The sequence below is a fragment of the Antechinus flavipes genome, chromosome 5 (genome assembly GCF_016432865.1).
Source record: "Antechinus flavipes isolate AdamAnt ecotype Samford, QLD, Australia chromosome 5, AdamAnt_v2, whole genome shotgun sequence".
Lineage (NCBI taxonomy): Eukaryota > Metazoa > Chordata > Mammalia > Dasyuromorphia > Dasyuridae > Antechinus > Antechinus flavipes.
This window is the reverse complement of record NC_067402.1, coordinates 216191312-216217864: the sequence shown is the minus strand read 5'-3', so window position 1 is coordinate 216217864 and position 26553 is coordinate 216191312. Positions and strand designations below refer to the sequence as shown.

The window sequence follows — 26553 nt, the reverse complement described above, 5'->3', positions numbered from 1 at the left end:
AAGAAACCTGACAAGTATATAAATTTGCACCTTCAAAGTACTAAGGCCTAAAAATATGCATGGGCTATACTAGTAACTTTTTTTGCAACTAATATTATTAGATCCTTGTCAAAAGGCTTGATCTTTAAACTTTAAAAAACCAACAAGAATTTACCAAACAAAAACAAAAATCATGGGTTTGGGAATTATCAAATTTAATAAGTTGTTTCCTTTAACCATTTCCACCTATTGAAATTTATTTTGTAAAACAAAGAATTACATTCATTTTTCATGTGTGGTCACCTTTTCCCATTCCTACATCCAAATACTTGTTGTTCAGTAATGTATAACTTTTCATGACACCATTTAAGATTTTCTTAAGTGTTTGCCATTTCCTTCTCTAGTTCATTTTACAGATGAAGAAACTGAGGCAAACAGTATCAGTGACTTCATCAGGGTGATAGATACTGAATTGCTAAGGCCAAATTTGAACTCAGGAAGATGAGTCTTCCTGACATCAGCCCCATTAATAGAAACCAAATATTTTAAAACCACTTTCCTTGATTTGTTGATTGAATCTTCTGATAGTTTTAAGTATTACAGTTGGTATTTGGTCTTCAGCATAAGTATTCTATAAGCAACATTTCTCCTCAGAATTCTAGGAAACCATGAAAAATCCTTTGGTGGATGTGCAATTGTAGAATCATCCAGATACAACAACTCTTTAATAGATAACATATTCATTTAGGAGAGGGAACTAGATGGCACAGGGGTGATAGAAAGTACTGGGCCTGGAGTAAAAGAGAATTAAAAGTTCCAATCTGGTTTCATACATTTTTGAGTATGACCCTGGGCAAATCTGTCTCAGTTATCTCATCTGTAAAATGGGGATAAAAGAGAAAGAAATGCAATACATGACGACTGTCCCCTCTCCAAATGTATATGGATGATGAATGTAAAAGTGCTTTTGAAAAAGTAAAAAATTGAACAATGCAAAGTATTAGGGTACAGCTTAAACTGTGCATAAATGTATTGGTGGAATAGCAAAGTGCTTTTGGCCATTTCTGCTGTATTAATACATACCCTTCATCAATAAACATTGATCACATATATTTAGAGACTCATTAATGTAACAAATATAATATTCGTTCATTTGTGAGATAGAAAATGTTTTGGATAAAAATTGGTAAGAAGTTTTAAAAATCTAAGTTAAAAACCAAATTTTTTATGATAACTACATCTGTATGGACTTTTCGACACATAGACCCACACTTAATTACATCTCCTATATAGAGAAAAAAAAAATTTGAGCCACCTCCATTCCAAGAAGGAAGAACACTGTGCTATTTTTTTTAAGGGTTTAGTATTCATTTTCAATAAAAAAGAAATCTGGCATTATAAAAATACATAAAATAGTCATGATATTTATACCATTAATTTACAAAAGATACAATTCTGCATAAAACAAAGCTATAAAATAGTTTAAAATGATATTTTTATATGAAAGTTATTCCCTGTATAAAATTTTATAACATTTTGGCAGTTTTTAGAATTTGTATAAATAGGTATCTTGGGGTATCCTTTAAAAATTCAGTTTCCTTTAAAGTCTTAGGATTTTCTTTCTTTTAAATAAAAGTCTGCTTGAGGTAGTATGTTTAAAGATTTCTTTGGTTCCACTCAATAGTTAATACCAGTGCAGCTATGTATCCAGGTTATAAGACTGAAAAGTAGGAGTCCTATAGCCTTCCAAGACCTGTTTATAGGTATGCGTGTGATTTTCTCCTTGAAAAATTGTCCTCTCTCTCCCATCTTCTTCTAATTCAGAATAATAGTCTTGAGATTCATGAGGGTTCATATGTAAAGTTTTTGGCTGTCCACAGCTTGAAAAAGCATCCAGTTGAGGCTTCCCAAGAGGCTTTCCAAATGTTCCTGTAATGAAGAACACATATCAACAAAAAATGATTATTATAATAAATTGCAATGCTGATGCAATGTAGCTCTGAATGATGGAACTCTATGACCTCAGAAGAATCCAAATTGTGAAAGACCTAAAGAGAATTGAAAAGATATATATGCATGTACAACAGATTATCAATATTGTCTTATATTCTAAAAATGCTATTAAAAGGCAGCTTCAGGAGCAGCTAGGTGGCGCAGTGGATAGAGCACCAGCCCTGAAGTCAGGAGGACCTGAGTTCAAATGTGACCTCAGACACTTAACATTGGGCAAGTCACTTAAGCCCAATTGCCTGAACAAACACACACAAACAATAAAAGGCAGCTTCAAGGATGAAGAGATGGGATAAGTATCAAGAATGAGACTAAATAGGTAAAAAGCCTAAATGTATCCTTAAAATATGGAAAAGAGTGAGCAGAAGGCAAGACAGGGTGAGGAAACCTGGAGTGTTTGGCATCTGGATGGGTGGATGGAGTATTTAATAAATGAAATCCTAGATTTACCTACATAACTTGCATTTATATAGCGCTTTAAGGTTTAAACATAAAAAAGATTTAATTTTTTTAAGGTCCCTAAACTCTTAAACAGAAATTTTCAATGACTACCTCTGGTGTGTTTATCCCCTAGTAGACAGACAATATGGGTGGGGTACCTATATAATGGAATTTAGGAAATTGGGTGTTTTCCATCCTTCTTTATTCCTACCCACTTAATAAATGCATTCATCCTTTGTCATCTCTCATCTTCCTGTCATATTTGATTAAATGAAAAATACCAAAACCTATATCTTATTGCCTCCCAGTTGCTGGCATTCAGCTCTGATGATCTTTTCTGCCAGAAAGAATCAAATTCTTCTTGCTAGGTAGACCCGTTGTTTCCCACCCTTCTTCTGTGGGTTCAGTTATTAGCTACCAGACATCCCAAACCACAGTAATGCTGTACACTCAGCTCCACCCCAAAGTACTTTGTAGCCCAAAACCACTTTTTCCACATGGCTGAAGGGCTGAGCTTCTAAGCCACTCCCTGAACACTCATCTCTTTGGGGCTACCACACACAGTGCTTCCCAAAAAGCTCCTAAAAGCACTCTCTCAAATCTAGATTAAGTGCATAACAAAGTAAAAAAAAAATCCTCTTCTTTGAATATCCCTAAAAGAATATTTACACTATCACAAATTAATTTATTTCTCCATAAGAAAAATCATGATGTAGTAAAAGCCACGCTATATATGCTATTAAAATCCTGGTTCTTCCTCGTACTATCTTTATGATTTTGCACAAGTCACTTAAATTCCTAGAACCTCAATTTCCCTATCTGTTAAATGAGTAGTTTGAATTAGATGACCTCTAAAAGTACATTCCAATTTTAAATATATCATTTTTTTTTTTTTTTACAAATCTGGCATTTAAATTTTCTACTGTATTTCTGTGCTATAAGCTAAGGGCCTTGCTTTCCTGATAGTTTAAGTCAACTAAGAAACTCACCCATAAAAGCATTACTGGATGCAGTAGGTGATGATTCTTGGATTACATTAAAATCCACAGTATTTTTGTTCTGAGACAAGCTTTTGATCCCCGGTCCTTCATTTTGAATATAGATGGAGTTGACAAATTTACTCATAGAAGATGGCATTCCAACACTACTTATGTCTTGCTCACAGGATTCCTCTGATGGATGTGAACATGGGTAGCACTCTTTTTTCTTTATGTAAGTCGATTCATAATGATCTAAGCAGGCAGTTCTTGGGTCTGGGCTACAACCTTTTTATATGTTTAAAAAAAAAAAAAACAAGAGAAATGTCAATTCTAGAAATTCCACTGGGAACCATGACAGTTCAATCTCTATTCACGCTATAAATCTACATACCTGGGCGGTAGGTATCAAAAGAGTCAGAGCCATAGACGGTCCCCTTCAGATACACAGTGCCTGTTGTTCCCAGGTAGTGGCATAGGAATGGATCTGTGACACCCTCCATGTCTGTTTCACTGCTATTATCCATATGACAAGTGCCTTGAAATAAAAAAGAAATATATCATTGTCAAAATAGCTATCATTTATATACTACTGTGCTTCATGCTTTACAATCTTTACAATGATCTCATTTTCACACCCCTCTGTGATGTAGTGCTATTATCTCCATTTTACAGATGAGGAAACTGAGGCAAAAAGTTTAAGTGACTTATTTGCTCAGGATCACACATCTCATAAGTAGTTGAGGTCAGATTTGAACTCATCAAATTTCCAACTTCAACATTGGCATTCTATCTACTGCACCACACAAATAAATCACCTAACGATAAATTAATATTTTCCTGTTTGCGTTCTCTCCCTCCCTCCGATAAGAGAACATTTTGTTTAGATCATTATAAATAACTGCATCACTGGGGCAAATTTATGACCACTTCTTAAGGTCAAAGAAGAATGTTAGGGAAGTTTCCACTGATCTCCAGTTAAGTGATTTGTCTGAGGTCACTGATTATGGGGGATAGTAACCAGATCACCTTACTTCAGAGCCATTAAGAAGCCCTGTTTCCTTTGAAGAAAGCCAAGTTAGGAATATGGAAATATGTTTTGAAGAATTGCATATGTTTAACTTATATCAGATTGCTTGCTATCTTCGGGAGGAGGGTGATGGGGAGAGAGGGAGAAAAATTTGGAATACAAAGTTTTGCAAAGGTGAATGTTGAAAACTATCTTTACATGTATTTGAAAAATAAAATATTACTTTAAAAAGGGCAAAAAAAAGAAATCAGTCAGAATTAGTTTTTTCATACTAAAAGAATGATACTAATCCAGTGATTTAGTAAGGGGGTTGATAATTATCACTACTTTCTCTAAAAAATATATAAAGTACTGGGTTTGGCACATATAACTTTTTCCAGTCTGGCCCCAGCTTACCTCTCTAGACCTATTACTCATTTCATTTCACTCATTCTGCGGTCCAGCCAAATTTGCTATCCTTGACACACAAAACTGCATCTCCTATCTTTGTGTCTGTGTATAATCTGTTCCTTAAATTTCAAATTCATTATCTCCTTGCCTCTGTTTCTTATCATTCCTAGTTTCCTTGAGAGTTCAACTGGAGTAACTTCCAACATGATCTCTTTTGGGATATACAGAGTTATTAATGTCTCCACTTCTCTAAAAGGAACTTGCACTTGTGGGGGTATATATTTTGTATTTATTTATATGTACACACACTATCTTCTTCTAAAGAACAATAGCTCCTTGAGGGATGGGACTTCATTTTTTAAATTCTCAGTGCTTATTAGAAAATAAGTACTTAATACATGTTTAGTAACTAGTACTTTCATTTAAATGACCAATAGAATATGGTTATAGCCTAAAAAAAGATTTAATTTTATAAAAGTAGGGATTTTTAGTGTTTCATGAAGGAAATTAAATTCACTAAGTCTACTTGTTTTGGTGTACATGGACACAATGAAAGATTTCCTAATAGTGGAAGAAGCAAGATTACGTAACTCAGCTTTACACCAATGACCTTGGACTGGGTACTAAATTTCTGTGCATCAGTGCTTGGTAAAGCACTTAGTCTGACATCCATTTTTATTTCAAATACCTACCATTATTGTCACGTTGTAAAAGATAGCCACCTCCTGAAGAAGTGATAAATTGGTGATGGCTCCCATTTTCTGATGAGCCGTACCCATCCTGTCTTTCAGCTAATGTTCCCTGGGATGACAAATAACTTGGGATATCAGCTGGAAGATTTGTTTCATCTGTGATTAAGAAAAAAACAATGGATTTAAAAACATACATATTATATAACATCATATTATATATAATTATATCAATAATTACATTACAAATAACACAATATCTAAAATATCTAAAAACACTGTTATAATACCTGTTAATTTATTTCTGAACAATGGTCAGTATTATAATGATTTCTACACTTTTGAATATATGCCTAATGAAATAAAAACTAAGTTCTTCTAACACAACTGGCTTAGATCAAGTAATTCTCTCTAGAACAAGCTAATGGGCTGTTATTTAGAGAATAGAATATGTTTTAAAAGTTAGCCTTGGATTATCTCATCTAATCTTAGAGTCCTTTTCCTGAAAAAAGTGCTAAATCAAATTGAGATTTTCCTTTCTACACAACATAAACTAACATTAAAGGACTTAGATATACAATAAGCTAAATTAAATCCCCACAAGCAAAGACCACAAAGGGTCTGATAAAATACCTTAAATATATAACACATATATATGTGTGTATATGTATATAGATATATGTGTGTGTGTATACAGAGAGAGAGAAAGAGAAAGAAAGAGAGCAAGAGAGAGAGAGAGAGAGAGAGAGAGAGAGAGAGAGAGAGAGAGAAAGAGTGAGAGAAAGAAAGAGAGACTGAGACTTTTCTACCTTCTGATACCAATGGTGAAAAATTATATATTATGCTGTATTTCAATATGTGATTTGAAATGTATATTCAAGCCAAAGGAAAAATGCATTTTGGGCTTGGGGTAGGACAAAGAATAATGATAGTGATGCTATTTTTTTTACTGGTCATATTCCTACAAACTGAAACAAAATGAGTCACCCTTCTGACTGAATGAGACATAGAGATACACAAATATGTTGGGAGGAGAAAATTACTCCTGAACCACAAAAACACATGACTGCTATACCTGATGCCAAGATTCTATTTACACACCTGTGTTTGTAATGCTGCAATCTTCATTTCTCCTCCTTGTGTGGTATATGATGACCACCCACACTAAGGAAGTGCCCACCACACAGCAAACCACTGCTATGATCACAACTCCCACGGTGGCCCATCCATCATCATCTAATGATGGGCCAGCATTCTGGGGAGAATCACAGGTGGGAGTGGGAATTACACTAAGACGAACATTCCCTCTTTCAGTTCCAAGTGTGTTAGACATTTCACAAGTGTACTTCCCAGCATCCTCCATATCTGTGTCCACGATGATCAATAGCTGATTTCCCGCAGCAAAAAAATGTCGTTCTGTCACAATCAGAGGACTGTCATCTTTAGTCCAGTTCAACTTGGGTGGGGGACTACCACCAGCAATGCACTGTAAGACAGCCGTCTCCCCTTTAGTCACAGTTCGATCCAATAATGGTCGCAGAAATGATGGAGTTTCTGAAATGATATTGGGTTTTTTTTTTCAGTATCTCACATATTTAAGTTTTCTATATCACTAGATCTAGTAAGAGAATTTGTTTTAAGCTAAAATTTGAATTTTGCAACATTCAACTGATAAAGTATTTTCTTTTAAATTTTTTTTCTACCTGAAAGTAAATGGTATTTGTTATTATATCTTTTTTTTTATATTATCTTTTTCATCCACTAGTGTTCCCTAACTAGGGTAACATGTACAAAGATGGAATATTTAGCTAACTCCTGTGTTTCAACTCAATTTTGTTGTATTTTGTTTTGTTTTTACTCTATAGCAAAGGAAACTGCAGCAAAGCTAAAGCAAAATCTTTTTATTGTTTGAGTTAAAATGTTTAGAAAAATAAATTAATATTATATTTGTCTGCTGTTTAATCTAAGTAGTCAGTTTTTACATGGAAACTTTTTCTGAACAGATCTTATAAGAAAATGCTGATAATCATTTTTCATGGTACTAAAAATAAATTCTTAAAACTAACTATCTAATTTGGGACTACTTTAGTTACCTTTTCTAGAGCTATTTCTCTAGATGATTATCTTTTGTTCATAATTTACAGTACTAGATCTGTCAGTATATGTTGGAAGTGAGCTTTACATCCAGGTTTTTCCCATTCCCAGACAGGCTCTCTAGTCATGCTGCTTCTCATAAGCTAAAACAATATTATTAATAAAAGCAGTTGACATTTGCATAGTTCTTTAAAGCTTAGAAAGTAATTTGCCTTAAAGAGAAGAAAAAAGGGCCCATTTAATTCCATACTGGTTCTCACAGCAGTATGTAAAGAAGAAAAAGAGTAGCCAGAGTTTTTAATAATTTGCTTTTAGTTCTTCAATCATCTCATTTGTGTCCAATTCTCCATAAACCCACTTGGATTTTTCTTGACAAATATAATGGAATGATTTGCTATTTCCTTTTCCAGATCATTTTGCAAATAAGGAAGCTGAGGCAAACAGAATTAAATAACTTGCCCATTCAGTTAGTTAAGCGTCTGAGGCCAGATTTGAAATCATAAAGATGAGTCTTCCCAAATTTCAAGCCTACTGCTCTATCTACTATGTTATCTAGCTGCCCCTGCTTTTAGTTATTAGGTAACCTACTTTAACCCAGAGTTAACCTTTTTTCATGATGCAAAGTCAAATACAACCCAGATTATTTTAAGAGACTGCACAGCACTTAGAACAAAAGTAAAAAAGGCAGGAGCAGGTCTCCTTCCATAACACAGCCCTTTAAAAGGGGTAGCACACTACTCTAAATTTTTCATCTAAGTCATCCTCAAGGACTCTTTGGGAAACAGCCAGTACACTATAATTCTGTACCCGCTTAGTCCCATAACCCTCTGGGTTTAGAATCTTAAGGTTCAACTCACCCAAAACAGTCAATGTTGCATTTGCTGATATACTCCCGGCACTATTTTGGGCAGTACAGCTATAAACACCAACATCTTCTATTTTCACATCCACAATAAAGAATACATCATCCTCTGGCATAACATGCATGCGTCTTTCTCGAGCAGCTGGAAAGTCTGTGCCACCATCTTTCTGCCAAGCAATCTGTGGTGCTGGGTGGCCAATGGCAGCACATTCTAAACGGGCCATTGCTCCAGCCCGAACTGTAAGGTCCATGGGTATCTTGGTAAATGAAGGAAGCACTAAAATCAGAAAGGCATATGTTAGTACCTTAGCCATCCTTGTAATTACTCCACCTTACAATCTGATCTTGTTTGCCTAATTTTAAAGGAGTTTTACAGTTTATTTCCTTTGGTTCTCAAAACAGCCTAGTGATATAGTCAAGGTAAATAAAAAATTATTTCCATTTTAGAAATGGAAAGAACTATGCTTAGCAAAGTTAAGTGACTGATCCTAAGTTATATGCTAGTAACAGGTAGATAGTAAATTCAGGTCTTCTGACTCCCCCATTTAGAATTATTTCAGATATTTCTATTGCATTTTAAGGACACTTGGACTGTTTGTTTGGCCCTATGTCTAAAGGTCATATGTGAAGCTTGCAAAGAGAAAAAAACTTAGATTCAATATAAAAAAAATTTCCTAACAATTAAAGATACCAAAAAGGATGGCCTTAGGATGTTCCTATTGCAAGAAGTCTTCAAGAGAAGTCTGTATGATCCTTTGCTGGAGAAATAATTCTCAGTTGAGGACAAGTTGAATTAGATGACCTTTGAAGGTCCTTCCAAATCTGTGATTTTGTCATTTGATTCTTAAGGTTCCTTTCAGACCCCAAATGTCATGATTCTATTCTGGATCTATTTTTCTTTTCTTAAATTCACACTCCTTCATATAACTGGCTACAAAAGATCTATGTAACAAAGCTAACACAAATGGGAACATGATGACCTATAAGAACAGGACACTAAAATGGCAACATCATTCATTGAAATCACATTAAGACCCAAGTTGGAAGTAATGACAAGGAAAAGAAAAAGTTAAAGAGGCAGACTTTTCTACAACAATTAGTCTTTTTATATACAAAAGTAAGAAGAGAATTACATACTATTTACAGTAAGCTTGGCTTTGACAGAGTACGATGAACCAAAGTGATTAGAAATGACACACTGGTATTTCCCTTCAGTGGTAAATTGGACATTACGCAGCCGAAGTATGGTAGTGTACTCCATCACTTCACCTCCCTGGGCTCGGAGGTGTGCATAATTTTCCATTTCAGCATCATGGAGTAGTTCATTATCTTTTTTCCAGGCAAATGTCATTGGGGAGTCACTGCTGCTAGCAGCAGAGCAGACAAAACTCAAGTTGGAGCCTTTTATTGCTGACTGGGTCTCTGGTTGGACTGTGATCTGAGGTTTAGGAAAATCATCTATTTTTAAAATAAACAAAGAAGAAACATAAAAATTAAGAACATAAGGGTCCAAAGACTATAGACTACTCAAATATGTATATCAAGGAGATATTTTAGAGTATATCTTTAAATTCAATCAATGCATCAACATTCATTAAGTACCTACTATGTGCCATCTATGGGGGAGACAACATGAAACAAATATACACAAGGTAAATTATATACAGGGGAATCAGAAAACAATTAAAAGAGAAGGTACTATAATTAAGAGAGGTTGGGAAGGGCTTCCTGTAGAAATGGAATTTTAGTTGGGATTTTGAGGAAGCCAGGAGATCAGCAGAATTGAGAAGGGAGAATGCTCTAAGCAATGAAGACAACCATTAAAAAGCTTAGCTGGGGACTATCTGCTAGAAGTAGATTATAGGTTACAATGTTTGATTAACTAAGTTCACTTGAAAGCAGAAAAGATTAGTTTTTTTTAATTAACCAGTAATAATAACTTACATTTATAAAATACTTTTACACACATGATTTCATTTGATCTTTGCAAAAGTTTTTTGTTGTTGTTGTTGTTGTTGTTGTTGTTGTCGTTGTTGTTGTTTTTAGAAGGCAGTTAACTGGTGCATAGATAAAATGGGTTATATTCCTGAGTTCAAATATGGCCTCAAACACTTACTAGCTGTATGGTCATAGGCAAGTCACTTTATCCTGCTTGCTTCAGTTTACACTTATATAAAGTTTTTTAATATACATAATCTCAATTGACTCTTACAACAGCCTTTGGAGGAAGATATTATCAATCAATCAATCAAAAAAAAATTCATTCTATGTCCCAGGCATGGTGCTATATGCTCTGAGGCACAGTCACAAAGCTAGTTAATCTTCAAGGCAGGATCCATTCCCTGTCTAACAATTTAGAGCTATGATTCTAGGCCACTGTAATACCCTTTTCTGATTCTACATGATAAGAGGATGCCACTTGATTGCCATCAGAAAAGACACAGTCAACCCCGAGATGCAAATAATTTTACTTATGTAATTTTTAGAAAGAAACTAGATAAGAAAACACATTAAACTCATGGTCATCATTCTTAATGTCTCCAGTTTCCTAGAGCCTTAATCATTAGTATGATCTCCAGAGCATGGAGTCCAGGAAATAAAAACAAGTCATTTGTCTGGAGTGTTAGCAACTAGTTCCACATTTTGTGAAAGCAGAAGTGATACTATAATTCAATCATTTAGGCATCCCATATTTAAACAATAAGGATACTGTGTTAAAAACAAACCTAATAATGGTCAAACAGGTCATCTCAACACAAGGGTTTTAAAAGTGAATCAATCATACCACCTCATGGTACTATAAGGGAAATTACATTCATGTAACTCTTCATTATAAGCAGCTATTTTCAGTTTCCTGCTTTTCTTCCCTCCCCCAAAATTAACTTTTTGAACTTAAGTTTTTCAATAATGTCTAAATCCCAAAGAGAATATTTTTGATTAATCGAAATCCCCATCCTATGCTTTCAGAAATATAACTAGAGTCTGATAAATGGCTTGCCATAATTGAAATTAATTTTTCCTGACATGTAGGGATTTGATCACTTTTACTCATATCTAGATCAATGTTCAAATATACAATGAGGAAGTATCAAAAAGGTCCCTAGTAACCATATGTTAATATGAAGTTCATTTAACCATTATTTTCACTTCAAATTTTTTCTTCACATTGTTCAGGATTGAGTTTGTCCACTGTAGGCATATTTCTTTCTCATTATTATTTTTTCTTCTTGATTTTTCTAAATTCTGATCTAAATAAATTGATAAGTTGATGGTTTGACATAATCGCTGATTGAGAATTAAATCTCATATCCACAAGTAGTCTTATCTAATCTCTGTTAATATAATGTTTCATTTTTTGAAGGAGTAATGTTATTTGGCTTTGTCATGTCTAGTGATGATTTTTTTTTTTTAGAAAATGTTGATGATCTAGAAGCATGACATTTCTATTTACTGATCTTCAGCTTCCCTTGTTTTTTTCTCCTTTGCCTCATGGGACATCAGCAATAGAAAGGACAGTCTGATTCTAATCATTTTGTAATCAAGTTTAACTTATGTTAAGTCAATCAACAGGCATATAAAAAAGAAAAAAAAAAAACCTTAACAAGTGTGACTTACATGTCAAATGGAGATAAGTGGTTGCCAAAGACAATACTTAGAACATAAACTTGTAAAATCTTACAAAGATGACACACCATTATAAGCAATATTAGTTCACAAAAAAGACATAACAGAGGGTAAAACCAGCTTAAAGAAAGTTTGGCAAGACATTCAAATAAGCAAATCATTTCAAGGGGATTTAAAGATTAAAAAAATGGAAGGAGTACAATAAATAGATAAAATGGAAAATATTTCTTAAAAAATTGTAATAAATTGATTTTTTTTCTATCATTGAAGTGAAACTACCATGCTAGGAACCTAATGTAATTGCACTATGTAGATGGTAGAAATGGCTGTAATAAAGAACAGAAATACACAAAGCAACTGAATACAACAAAGTGTATAGATGAGATCCTTGCTGGAGGCAACGCAACTATGAAGACATCATAGGACTGGAAAACAAGGTTACTAGAGGGAAAAATAATGGGGTCATAGAAAAAACTTCAGAGCTTATTAATACAAATAAAAGGCAACAGAAAAAACCAATAACTGTCAAATTGTGTTTTTGTTGTTGAGTTACTGTAGTTGTGTCCAACCTTTTGCAACCCCCTTTAGGGATTTTCTTGGAAAAGATACTAAAGATATTTCTTTCTCCTGTTCACTTTACAAATGAGGACATTAAGGCAAACACGGATAAGTGATTTGCACAGGGTCACATAGTTGGTGTCTGATTTGCCATGCCACCTTACAAGCTCTTGATCAATAAGGTGACACAATATATAGATTCAGATAATTCAAGATTCCTTGAAAGACAATATATTGTCTATTTGCAAGTATTCTCCACAGTGATGGAGAGGATCCAGTGCAAACTCATATCTACATTTCCATATTCTTAAATTGGGCAGGGAGAAGAAAACCAGGATAGGAGGAGAATAGTTGTACTCACCACAAACAAAGCCATCTGGACTCACAGCAAAAATACTTCTTCCTTTTAGCTGCTGAGGATGGGCACAACTGGCATTAACTAAATCCTGAAAGTTGTTTTCTGCCACCCACTGTGGAAGCCACTTTAATTGGCAATCACACAGAAGACTCGATGTATTTAAATGCCTGAGGAAAGTAATTATATTCAAGTTTTTCCCTATGAAATGCATATTTCTGCAAGTCAACCAATGCAAATAAATAATATCAAGCAGATGCATTTTAAAGCTGAAAATGCATATCCCAAGTTGGTAACCTTCTCTGGATCATCTTTATTATGATGCAACAACATGTGTAATTCATTTTTTGGCCCCCTAACTTTTTGTGTAGGCTGGTGTTATAAAAATTCACTACAGAAAACTTCTGCCTACAGCCATGTTGCCTGATCGAACTCAGGATTTAGCTAATCATCCTCCTCTGAAGTTCCCACCTCTATTTCTTATGTGACATAATCAAATTTCAAAGATTAGACAAGAATGGGTAAGTAATGACCCTTTTCTTTAGAAGAGTAGCCACAATGATAAAGAACAGATCTGCCAAGTATTTGGTAATAGAAATAATACTATTAAAATTGTGGCTGTCCTGTCACACTATCTGGAATAACAGTGACAGGCAGAAAGATCAGACCTGTGATTTTACTGATATAGAAAACTACCTGAGGAGGAAAGTTTTTAAACCTATATTGGCAAGTCAGCATATCCTCTGCAACTTATAGTTATAGTGAGTAGGCTTGATCACTGAGAGCTTAAATGATTTGTCCAGGATTCTTAAGCCAGTTATGTGTAAAGAGGAATTCCTGAATCAGGAAATCTTCCTGATTTCAAGGCCCATCTTTCTCTACATTATGTCAAGGTATTTCTTATGGTATAGGACTATAATATTATGGGGAGCGGGAACTGACATTTGTGTAGTTCTTTAAAGCTTTACAATGTACTTTCATTTAATCTCATTTAAACCCACTGGCATATCTTATGGTCTATGTACTGCTCAGAACAATCTGAAAGAAAAATAAAAGCTTACAATTCTTGAAGTTTCTTCATTTGTGAAAATGTGTTTCCTTGCAAGGACATGATTGCATTGTTGCTCAGGTCTCTGAAAAGAGATATACAAAAAATAAATATGGTGAATCAGTGTTGATTCCTTGTAAAATTCTAAAACAGATCAGGCATTGTCTCTGAGTACTCAGTACTTGTGGGGAAGCAAGGGTCTTATCAGATCTAATTATGGATGAGATTCCTAGATGGACATATCACAGTATTGCCACTGTCATTGTCTATGTGAATTTCAGCAGTCTTTGACACACGCTTATGGAATAAAACATTGAAATGCTGATGAGATATCTGAGGTCATTTGGTCTAGGAGGCCACTGAGGCATAGAAAGTTTGCACAAGGATGTACAAGAACCAGGAACAGAAACCATGTCCTCTGACTTAAGTCTGGTACTCTTTCCATTGTGCTACCATCTTGCCTTATGTATAAAATATAGAGATGGACTGGATAGATGGATGGCAGTATGGGAATTTCCCAAGTGGAGTAACAGAAATTTGTTCTAGACTCAGTTCAAAATCTCTAACAAGCATTTAGAATGAGAAGGCCAGTTTCTCAAATTTGCAAATAGTACCAAGTTTGTTATTAATTGATTTCTTTTATAATCAGGTCTGACCTTCATAACCTCTTCAAAACCTTCAAAACCCCAAATGGGGTTTTCTTGGCAAAGAGGGTTAAATGGCTTGCTTGTAGTCATACATTCATATTTGAACTCAAAAAGATGACTCTTCCTGACTTCAGGGCTGGCACTCAATTATAATTTACCAAATGACATAATTATGATATTTAAAAAGAGAAACAGGCTAGAATAGTAGGATAAAATAATGAAAAGAAAGGGGACTAACTTGAAATTACCTGTACTAGTTTTCAAAAATTTTACTAACAAGATGAAGGCAATGTTGGGAGGCATGAAGGAACTATTGGTTTAGGATACAACTCAGAGATTTAAATAAGGCCTCCAATATAAGCATGAGTCAATAGTACAATATGGCAGTCAAAAGATAATATGATCTTAAATTTCATTAATTTAGCATCCAAAGCAAGAGGTCATGGATATTTGTTCTATTGTCCTATTCAAACCACATCTAGAATGCTATGTGCTAAAGTGAGGGTGCCAGATTTTAAAGACAAAGATAAATCAATGTTTTTCCAGAGAAACAAATTTCCAGAGAGATTTCCAGAATCAAGAAACTTAAAACACCTCTACATACAGGTTTTGGTAAAAGAACTGGACATGTTTAGTTGGGAGAAGAGAAGATTCAACAGGTATAATGAGGACCTTTAAAATATGTGATAGTCTAAGCAGAAGAAGGCCTAGAAAGATTAGGTGCTGCTTGTCTTTAAAAGCCAAAAACAAGGATGAATGGAGGAAAATGACAAGGAAGCAGATTTCATCTTAAGATAAGGGAAAGCTTCCTAACTATTCCAGCTGTACAAAAGCAGCATAGGCTTTCTTGGGAATTGCTATATAATTCAGCCAATAGCACACAGAGATTTTTCTTAAAGCTGAACCAAAAAGAGTTCCTTGTAGCTCTTTAGGCTTTGTAAAAAATGGAACGATTACTGCCAGCCTTCTTTTGCTTTTAAGCAAGTTCAATTTTATTTTCAACTAAACTGTTGAGCTGTGGAGGAGTAAAGGAAGCTTAGCTACGTAGCTTATATGAACACAGCTGTACAACACAGAATAACAAATAGAACAGCAAATTATTTTTTGTAACATGCACCCAATCCTTTTCTTTTTCTCCAGTTGACTTCTACATTATGTTTTTTGCCTAGTAAAGTGAATCTGAAGACCTGTCATACAAGTGGGAGTAAATAAATGTGACAATCTATACTTCACTTATTGTTAGATATTTTACCTTTTGCATAAAATTCACAAAAAGTGCACTTAAAAAAATCGACATTACCATTCCTGGAAAACATATATCCTTATAATAACCTGAGGAAATAGCTAGAACAAAGATACAAATAAATATTTCTGAGATTTAGAGCTAGAAAGAAACTTAGAGACTATTGAGTCCAAACCCTCATTTTACAGAAAAAAGCATGGTAGCTAGAAAGATCAAGGGATTTGCCTACAGTCACAATTTTAATATAGAGAGAAATTTATCTTTCTGGGATTTTTTGTAAAAATGAATCAGAAATAATTGACTTTTAAAATGCCCAACAGTGAGAAATTTACAAGATTCCTTACTTACAGGTGTTCCAGTGCATCTAAACCAGAAAATGCTTTTTTTGTAATAGATCTAATCCGATTTCCCTGGAGTACTCTGAAAACAAATATGATACAAAACAGAATAACAATCAATAAAAATTATTTTGAGAATCCTAACAAAAATGTTTTTTTTTAATTTTAGCTAAGTTCCCAATAATTTTCCCCAATTCTGTTCTCAACACTGAAACAAATGTCATTTCATCTGCTATGTCCATTATAATAAATATAAAATTATAATAATAATAAAATAATAAATTTAAAATAAAACAATTTAATAAATATTTTTACAAATTTGGTGTGGGCTCTCAAACTTGATGATTAATGCTTAATAAAATAACAAGATAGAAATTTCATATATATAACATTTTCTTCCATGTAAAGGCATCATATATCATCTTATGCTGTTTTACTGGATTGCTATTTAAAAACCTTGCTGGGAGCAACATAGTTCTGTACTCTGACAATTAACTCCCTGACGCTTTGGAGCAATCCCATTATGGATAAATTTGCAAAATTCAAAATTAATAATCTTTTATATAAATTAAATTTGATAGATAATATTAGATAATTGCTTTGTGCAAAATATTACTCAGTATTGAAGCCACAGAGATAAAAGACACCACTATTCAGCCCTAAGAAAGTTTATAATCTACCCAAAGGTGGGGAAAAGAGGGAGATATGGTATATAAAATCTATTTCTAATAGACTTATTTTTTCCAATCACATACAAAGACAATTTTAACATTTCTTTTTAATAAGATTGAGTTCTAAATTTTTCTTTCTCTGTCTCACACCCTCCCTAAAATAAAAAGCAATTTAATTGCATATGAACTTTAAAAACCAAAGTTACAATCACACGTGAAATTTTTTTCTACTTTACTAAACTGTGAGTATGTATATGTGTGTGCATTCATATCTATGTAATGAAACTAGTGATCCATGTAACCTTGGGCTAAGTACATTGACTCATCACCTGCAGTACTTTGTGCTTTGAGATAATGAAGCAAATCAGATATTGACCACTGAGCCAGGATGAGCCACCCATGAAGCAGCCTTTTAAAAGAGAAAGAACTTCTCTTGCATTTTATTTTTTCCTTTATGAATGTATGACATGAAACTCACTTTGGCTTTGGTACAAATAAAGATGTCCAGATACTGCATGTCTCTCTAGAAGTGGTCCAGTTTTCCATTGATAGGGGTGAGGTGATTTGTTTAACTCTATGTGTGTAGGTAAAAGTTACTCAGATATACTTTTAAAATATAGGTAACAGAAATTCAATTTCCTATCCAATCTCCTTTCTTGTTCTTTTTACATAAAAAATGCATGTTGGTTAATGCTGACATGTTAAATTCACATTAAATTTTTTTAAGGAAATAGGGCCTATAGACATCCCCTACAAGAGTACAGACAACAGAAACCACTCAGTTTCTTGGGGAAGGCATGAGATGATGATACAGAAAAGAATAGATCAGAAAAGGATTCATAGAGAACAATGGCACCAGAGTTGGGCCTTAAAAAAAAAAAAAAAAAAACGAGAATTCTGATGTGTGGAGATGTGTTAAGGTATGCATTCTAACTGCAAGAAAGGACTTGGATAGTTGCCCAGAAAGTGGGGGAACAACTTACAATACAGTTTGAAAATAGTTTGTGATGGGAGGAGTAGGGAAGAAGCCTACAAAGAGAGAACAGGGCCTGGGAAAGGTAATTTTATAAAATAAAGAAAAGTCACTGAATGCTTTTGAAGAAGAGTGACAGTAGGAAGATTATTTTGGCAATCATCACGTGAAAGATAATATTCCCAATCAAATTATTTTCTAGGGATATGAATATATGACATAGGAAGACATGCTTAAAAAATGCTATTGATATTGTCTTGCTTTGAACTTAACAAGAAGAATATATAATGCTCCCCTAATTGTGTCTAAAATTCTTCTGGGAAGAAGGAAAAAAAACAATAAGCAACCAGTCACAAATTAAGTTTCAGATGTTTATTATGTGACTTCACTTAATAATAAATTTCTTAAGATGAAAGACTGAGACAACTCAGAAAAGAAATCAGACTCACAGCCTACGAAGTTTGTCAAGTCCCGAGAAAGCACCATTCATATCTTCAATGGTCCATGAGATTTCATTATTTTTTAGATCCCTATGAAAAACAAAGCATTTTACAATGAGAGATGGAAGAATCACTCACATGTGTACATCAAGAAGAAAGAGCTATAATCTTCAGGTTTTTAATTACAAATCAAAGGCTATTTAATTCAATAAGCATCCATTATGTATTTACTAAATTTAAGGATACAAAACAAAACAAAACACATCCTTGCTCTTAAAGAACAACTAACATTTTGGTCAAAGTAGATTCATTATGGGATTCGGAGTCAGGAAGACCTTTTGAATTTTGACTCAAGTACTTAATGATTTCATTTAATTTCTCTCTGCCTCCCTTTCCTCATCCATAAAATGAGTATAATAATACATATCTCATAGGATTGTTGTGAGGATCAAATGAGATTAAGATTTTGCTAATCTTAATATATATTATTATATAAATGATATTAGTTATATAAATGATATTAATATCATGGTAGTACTTTGTAGATAGTATCTCATTTGAGCCTTTTAAGAATCCAAGATATAATAATTATTATCTCTACATTATAAATAAAGAAATGAGGTAGGCATATCAGATGACATGCCTAGAGTAACAAAAATGTAAAGCAAAACCAGCACTGTTCTTACTATATCACAGTTATATATATTAAATACTTTACTGATTCCTTTGACCAGAGCAAGGTCAGTCAGGAGCTTCCCAGCCCCCTATTAATGTGGATAGGTTCAGATGACGAGGTGAATACTAAAAACCTAGATGTTCCAAAAAGTTGGTTAAACATTAAAACCACTGTTCCAACCACACAAGCCAGTGTATGCCAAAGCATACAAAGTAGCTTTCAATTAGGTAATGTTTCAAATAGTGAACAGAACAAAATGTTTCTAATGTGCAAAAGACAAAAGCAAATTATGCAAGGTAAATTAACTCCTGATATATTTAAAAGGCTTAATAAAGTTAGCTACATTTCTCTCTAAAGACAGAAATAAACTTAAATATATTGTCAATATATGACCCTTTTTTTAGTGGTCCCATAACATTTATGCCTTTAGTTATTTTTCATCTATAATTCTTATAAAGGAAAATTAGTTCATTTGAAATTGTTTCCTATTGAGACATTTACATCAACTTCCTTGAGATTATGACAACATTGTAATCACTAAGAACACTCTCATCATTGTCCTATTTAATCTTTTTAAGAAACACATATGGATACATATAAATCTGATCTGGGAAAGATTAAGACACTATTTCTGAGGTTGCTCACATTTCCTTCACAACAAAGAAAAGCTGCTTGGAAATAAGTGGGCACATTTAGGAACCAATTAAATTCATCTTCTGAAAGCAAAATGTGTAACTTACAATGTCTGTAAACTGGAAAGCCCCCGGAAGGCACAATCAGCAATGTAGCTGACTTTGTTGTTTCCAATGTGGAGAGTATTTAGTAAGCTTAAGCCAACGAAACTTGAATCATCTAACCTTGCTAAGTGATTGAAAGTCAGGTCACTGCAAAGGCAAAATAATTGAGTCAATGTTAATAACATGTTCCTTATTCAATTCAAAACAATGTTTTATTTTTGCAGAATAGCTATTATAACAATAATCCTCATAAAATTATCCTTAATAATACTGAACTTGTGCATGATCTCTGATCCAAGCAAATTAAACAAACGAGATTCTTTTCATTTGAAAATGACCGTGGCAATATTTCAGCACATGTATCAGCACAATTAAATAGACACACTTGGCTTCAACTTATCCCAATACAATTGAGGAAAGGAGGGGGGAAACAAAGGAGTAGTAAAAGATGGATGATATGGATGATGGGAGGGAAAGAAGGAGGGGAGAGAAGGTAGGTGTTGTCACCTTGGAAACTTAGTGAGGGAAAGCTCACAGATCAATGTTAAGAAGCTCTTGTTTTGGCATGAACTCTATAGTGAAGAGAATAAAAGTCAACTCACAGCTCACTGAGTTTCTGGCAGAATTCCCAGGCATCAGAGCTGATCCTGTGAATGGCATTTTGGCTGAGATGGAGCTCCTGCAACATCAGCAAGCCATAAAGCCAGCCTTTGGTGATCTCTGTTAGGTTGTTATGGTCCAACTGCCTACATCCAAAATAAAAATCAAAGAGAGAACTCAAATATCCATTTTGTCATCTGTCTTGTCATATACATATTAGAGACATATATGATTACAACAGATCACATATATTTGTTATTGTTAGGTACTTGGAATTTGAGGATGCAAAAAAAGAGTTTGGATATCAAGAGATCAAAGGAGAGGAAAAGATATATTTACAAATTCTCTTTACTAGTAATTGAAACATTATTGAAAACAAAATAATCAAGAGACATTCAATATAATGCCCTCTGGGAAAGATCTGGAATATTTCTTAAGTTTCCTTCCAGCTCTAATAATTGTCTTCAATGATTCTAGGATTAGAAACTCTAAAAGGAAACTGTAATCATTTATACTTACAAGATCTCCATGTTGCTAAGTCCCCAGAAAGCTCCATCCATAAGTCTGTTTATCCCATTTCTTTGCATTTTCAGTGATTTCAGAGCACCAAGTCCTTGAAAGGTGAGTCCATCTACTTTTTTAATCTTATTTCGATTCAGTTCCCTACAAAAAATATAAGTTATATATTTAATTGACAAGATCAAAATCAGTAATAGGTGATATAGCACCAATAAGAAAGTCACCCTTTACAAAAGATCAATTCCAGCTCCTTATTATGGTCCAAACTTGGTGCTGGGTTCTCAAAGGATAGCTTGATAAACCACAAGGTCTACAAATCTTGATATGGGATCGACAACAAGGACCCAGTCTAGACTTCCCCAGATGGTTGGAGAATGTTTATCAGCTAGTGATAAGTCTTTGATAACAACAAACCATAAACCACTGACTAAAAATTTGAATGTGAGTTAGTTGAGGAAAGTGTCAACAATGATGAAATCATGGATTCTTTGAGATACTAAATAAAAACCCAAACATTTTTATTAAGAATTTATAAGAAAAGGAATTTTCTTTTGTAATCACAATAAAATCTATTAAATTATAACAAAATGTCATTAAATATAACTTATTCCTTGATTTTTAAATTTTGGTCCACTGAGAATAAATTCAAAACCAAAAATGGTTTTTAAAAAATGGTTGCTAAAAATAGCAACTCAGAATTGGGTTTGAAATTAAAACACTGTAATTATTCCATATAGCCCCCTGGACCAAGCAAGCTTATCTAGTCAAATCTTAGGTCACTAATTACTCTCCAGTTTTAAAAAATGCTATGACAATAAGCAAGCAAGAAAGATGTTTTCAATTACTTAAACAATCAAATATCATTTTTAATAGAACTTGTTTTCTTCAACAGGAAGACTTGAAATTTGTTTTTTGGGGTTTTCTTTTATTTGTTTGTGTTTTTATCTTTGGTCAGTATTGACAATATCTATTCTTTAGTCTACCTCTTGACATCTAAGACATTTTGGACATAGTAATATCGACTCATGAAGCTCTGAGAACTGGCAAGGACAAAAATAAAACTAAAAGGTACATTATACTTACAGATGTTGCAGATGGGGCAGTTTAAACATCTTTGGGGGAATAGTTGAGATTTTGTTCCTGTTCAGTTTCAGTACTTGAAGAGTGTTAGCCAAATTGTCAAAGGAACCAGCTTCCATGGATCTGATTGGGTTGCTATTTATATACCTGTTAAAAGTAAGTTTGTAGATGAATTTCCCTTCTTTTGGTTTTGTCCATGAAGAAAAGAGTCTTCTCCAGGTAAGGAGAATTACTGTAGAATTTAAGCCTTCTGCCCCTGGACACAATAGACATTTGTTCATTTCTACTGGTCTAAACTGTTTTCATAATGATACTAAGGTGTTTTGATTTCTATTACAGTGAATATAATGCAACTCACATAAAAGCTCTTTGGGGTCCTCAATAATTAAGGAAAGGATTCTAAGATTAAAAAGTTTGAGAACCATTCATTTGAGAACTAGCCAAATTCTGGGTATGAGGTAGAGAACTAGCTGCAGAAGAAATCTTAAATTAACAACATTTTGTAATAAAAGCAATTTGATACTCTGGAAAGCATGAAATAATACAAACTGATCAGGACAATATGCAGAGGTTAGTATAATCAAATGTAGTAGAATAAAAAAAAATTGTGAAGATTTTTCTCACTCTCAAAATAGGATTTACTTGAATCCTGTTGCTTTCTCTTAGCCAAAAAGGGTAAGGATGTCTATAAGAAATTTATTAATTTCAAAATTAAATCAATTGATGGCCTTCACATTACTATAAATCTAAATTAAACCACTTATAATAGTAGAAAATTATGTACCAAAATTATCACAAATATTATATTTTAGATATTTAAAAAAAAACAACTTCAAAAGAATACTTACAGATATTTAAGCTGTAAAGCAGGAAATGTAGTTTTGAGCTCTGAAATATTGTTGCTACTCAGATCTAATGTTTCCAGTGATTGAAATGGTTTTAGTTGTTCAGGTAAAATTTCAGTAATTTTATTATTGGCCCTAGAATTTAAAAAATATCATAGTTGATGATGATGTAATTAATTGTTCACATTCTTATGATGCGTTAGAAATAACAAAACTTTTAACATACCTGTTCCCTTTATCACCATTATCATGTTATCATTTTTGAGTTATATTATGGTCAACTAACTGGTATATTGGTGTCTACTGATATTAGGAATTTCCTGTTTTCATAATGTAGGATTAATACAGGGACTCATCAATACTCAGAGGAGATTAGTCTAACAACCTAAATATGAAGAACCAAAATACAGAATTTCTACTGTCCAGATTATAATTTCAAAAGAACTGAAATTGTTGATGACTTAAATGTCAATAAAGAGATACATCGTGGGCCAAAGATGGCTGAAGAACATTAGCAATGATGATTTTACAGGTGAAGCACCTTAAATTATGCAATTCAGGAAACATCACTGGAAAAGATGGTAGGTTACTTATTAGAGAGAACATGAGGATGGGCAGCACAAAATCTACAAACTAGTACCAAAAGAATGCTAAATTATCTTAAATGGAAAACACAATCTCATGTTGGATGGATCAGAAGATAATTATGAGAGGATATGAATCCTTTAAAAATTATACAAGAAAACAAATATAGGTAGAAATCTGTATTGAATGAGATCATGAAGCACTGCCATACTGGGTATATTAATAACTCATGTTAATAAAGTGATTTCAAGTTTAAAACCCTCTCTCCTCCAAAATAAAAAAAAAACCTTTGAAGTAGTTAGTACAAATATCATCATATTCATTTACATTTGAAATTAAAGTTCAAAAGGTTCAAGGTAATAGGCTCAACATTCTGTAGCCATCAAGAGACAGAGCTGAGACTCATCTTATCCAGGTTTTCTAAACAAGTTCTGTGCTTCTTAAGCTATATGCCACTGCCTCATACGAATAGCTATAAGTCAGAAATAAGCAGTTCAATGCTGCTCTTGGAGGAAAGTATACTGATAGTTAACATTCTGAAAATAGGAAAATTTCCAATATCCAAGATACACGGATTTGCCCTTCACAAATTTTTACCATATTTTTAATTTTTATTACCTAAACTCATATTTCTTAAAACCTAGTAATTAACTTTAAGATAAAACCTGACTCATCTACTCTATACCTTTCACAATGTTTTCATTCTTTTCTTCTTGTCTCTTGGTCTCAATCATTTCCCATAGTCTACTGTGATAGGATCCTAGGGCTACATGAAGCCCATTAGTTTGCAGTTAAATTCAATATGGCTTTGCAACTCAGACTTTAATAAATGTTTTCTCTAGCTAGTGGTCTGTATCTGAAAGAATACTGGGTTTGGATTCAAAGGATCAACATTAAATAACTTTGCCACCTAAAAGCTATTTAATCCTAGGTTTAGACAACATATGCAACTTGTCCGCATTTCTTCATCTATAAAATGGGAATATGTGAGATAATATATAAGTATGCTTTATTAAATACAAACTATTATATAAATGTATATGTAAGCTAGAGACTATTTCAATGAAAGCACCATGGATATAACAAGGCCTCAAATTTTCATGTGATAATCAATTGTTGGAATTAGGGATAATTATACTGGAAAAAAGATTGAGATAGGGCTATTCCAAGGCCAAAGAAGGCAAAACTTAGTCATTGCTATTTGCTACAAAGAGGCAAATTTGACATATAAGAAAAATTCCTAACAATGAGATATTCATAAATGGAATGGGCTATCTCAGGAGGAGCTCAGTTCTACTTTATCAGAGGTTATTAAGCAAAAGTTGGGAGGTTGACCACTCATCTGGTATGTTATGAAAGAACTCTTGTTCAAATAGGAATTGGAATATATGACCATGAGAACCCATGCAACTGAGAGGTAGGTTATGTGGGATAATGGAAAGAATGCTAGATTAGGAATTAGAGAACCTGAGTTCAAATCTATCTAGATAAGTTTTGGCAGTCACTTATGCCAGCTAAGTATCAATTTACTCAATTCTAAAATAAGGGTATTACAGTAAATGTCCTTTAATGCTTCTGTCCTGGTTCTACAGCTAAGATTTATGGTATTAAATAAATTGCTTTTATGAATAATTAAAATTTGCATAATGAAAATATGACTTTGCCACTGGCTTTTTTTGTGTTTTAACTCTTTTTATATGCCTCCTTTGCTATTTCTTCCTTGTGAAATGTTGTATTAGTAGAAAGCAGCCATGTTCCTACTTTGCCATTTTACATCTTTCTTCAGAACTACCAGGTGCACACTAGGAATTGCTCAAAAGGCATTCCAGAAAAGCACAGTCTCCTAACTTGCCAAGCATAAGCAGGCAAAAAAAAAAAAATCACTCACGACATTAACAATCATAAAGATTTAAACACTAGACTATGTATGCTAATGCAGTGAACTGAAGTAAAAATGTTCAGAAAGTCATCATTAACCCAGTTCCTTTGTGGAGCAGCTTACAAAACAAACCCAGTGGAACATGGAAATCAGACTGATTTATGTTTCATCCTTATCATGCCTGGCTGAATTCAAGTAGGGAAAGAGCTTGTTCTATTAGCTAAGATGTCATTTTTAAGAGAGATCCAACATATTTACAAAGGTAAATCACCAGGAATGAACAACTTTTAAGGGAAAAAGCTGCCAAAAAATTCTGGATTCAAACCCCACCTTGGATGTTTGTTAGCAAGATGAAAATAAGTAAATCATTTAACTTCTCTGTGTCTTAGATATACTCTAGAAACGATGAAAATAAGTAAATCATTTAACTTCTCTGTGTCTTAGATATACTCTAGAAACTAATTCCTCAGATACAATTTTAATCTACATTGATAAAAGGTATTGCTTACACCGATAAAAATGACAGACTCTGAAAACATATCTCATGTAGTCACATGTGAATTGCTAAAGGAATTAGGATTATAATAAAACCTCAAGTAAAAGAAAATTTAGAAAACTGGTATTTGAAACCAGTTGACTGAAAGTTTTCTAACGTATATATATATATCCATCTATGTTACTACCTAAGACTAGTGAATATGCCCAAATCATCAATTTTCAATAATTCATAATTTTACAATGCTTGATGGTTATCATTAAAAAGCACATCTTCTCAAAGTACAGTATAGAACTGTACATGCAGATGGTATAAGAGATGGTGGTGAGTATGTATTGACCTCTCAGTTCTTTTCCCAGAACATATGTAATGCATATAAATAACTTAGAATGTAGTCATCATTTGCCTCTTTCTCCTACAAATAAAATACAGCTAAATATTCTTAGTCTGTTTCAAATTCATGCTAGAGAAGAAACGATGTAGTTCTATAATGATGATAAAGAAAAAAATCTGAAATAAAGGATATAAAGTCTTGAAAATATTTAGTGTCTAATATTTTTGTTTTTCAATCACTTCAATCATGCCTGACTTTTTGTGATGCTATTTGGGGTTTTCTGGGAAAATTCCTAGAGTAGTTTTGCATTTCCTTCTCCAACTTATTTCATAAATAATCAATCTGAGGCAAACAGGGATCACAAAGCTAATATCTGAAGCCAGATTTGAACTCAGGAAGATAGGCCACCTATCTGCCCTTTGTGTCTAATATT

General features: G+C 33.4%; 1 protein-coding gene across 1 annotated transcript in view; it reads right to left on the bottom strand.

Moving 5' to 3' along the window:
* Window positions 1–173: 173 nt before the first annotated feature.
* The window catches only part of LRIG3 (leucine rich repeats and immunoglobulin like domains 3), a 57213-nt gene continuing 30833 nt past the window's right edge, over window positions 174–26553 (bottom strand). Inside the window, exons 4-19 of the mRNA XM_052000786.1 lie at window positions 22830–22961; window positions 21985–22128; window positions 20902–21045; window positions 20385–20528; window positions 19786–19929; window positions 18379–18459; window positions 16296–16367; window positions 14071–14142; window positions 13016–13179; window positions 9610–9930; window positions 8468–8749; window positions 6618–7070; window positions 5520–5675; window positions 3802–3945; window positions 3420–3695; window positions 174–1908 (exon numbers count right to left, since the gene is read on the bottom strand). Of these exons, the coding sequence (XP_051856746.1) occupies window positions 1679–1908; window positions 3420–3695; window positions 3802–3945; window positions 5520–5675; window positions 6618–7070; window positions 8468–8749; window positions 9610–9930; window positions 13016–13179; window positions 14071–14142; window positions 16296–16367; window positions 18379–18459; window positions 19786–19929; window positions 20385–20528; window positions 20902–21045; window positions 21985–22128; window positions 22830–22961 (2959 nt within the window). The 3' untranslated portion in view covers window positions 174–1678. The remainder of the gene's footprint in view (window positions 1909–3419; window positions 3696–3801; window positions 3946–5519; window positions 5676–6617; window positions 7071–8467; window positions 8750–9609; window positions 9931–13015; window positions 13180–14070; window positions 14143–16295; window positions 16368–18378; window positions 18460–19785; window positions 19930–20384; window positions 20529–20901; window positions 21046–21984; window positions 22129–22829; window positions 22962–26553) is intronic.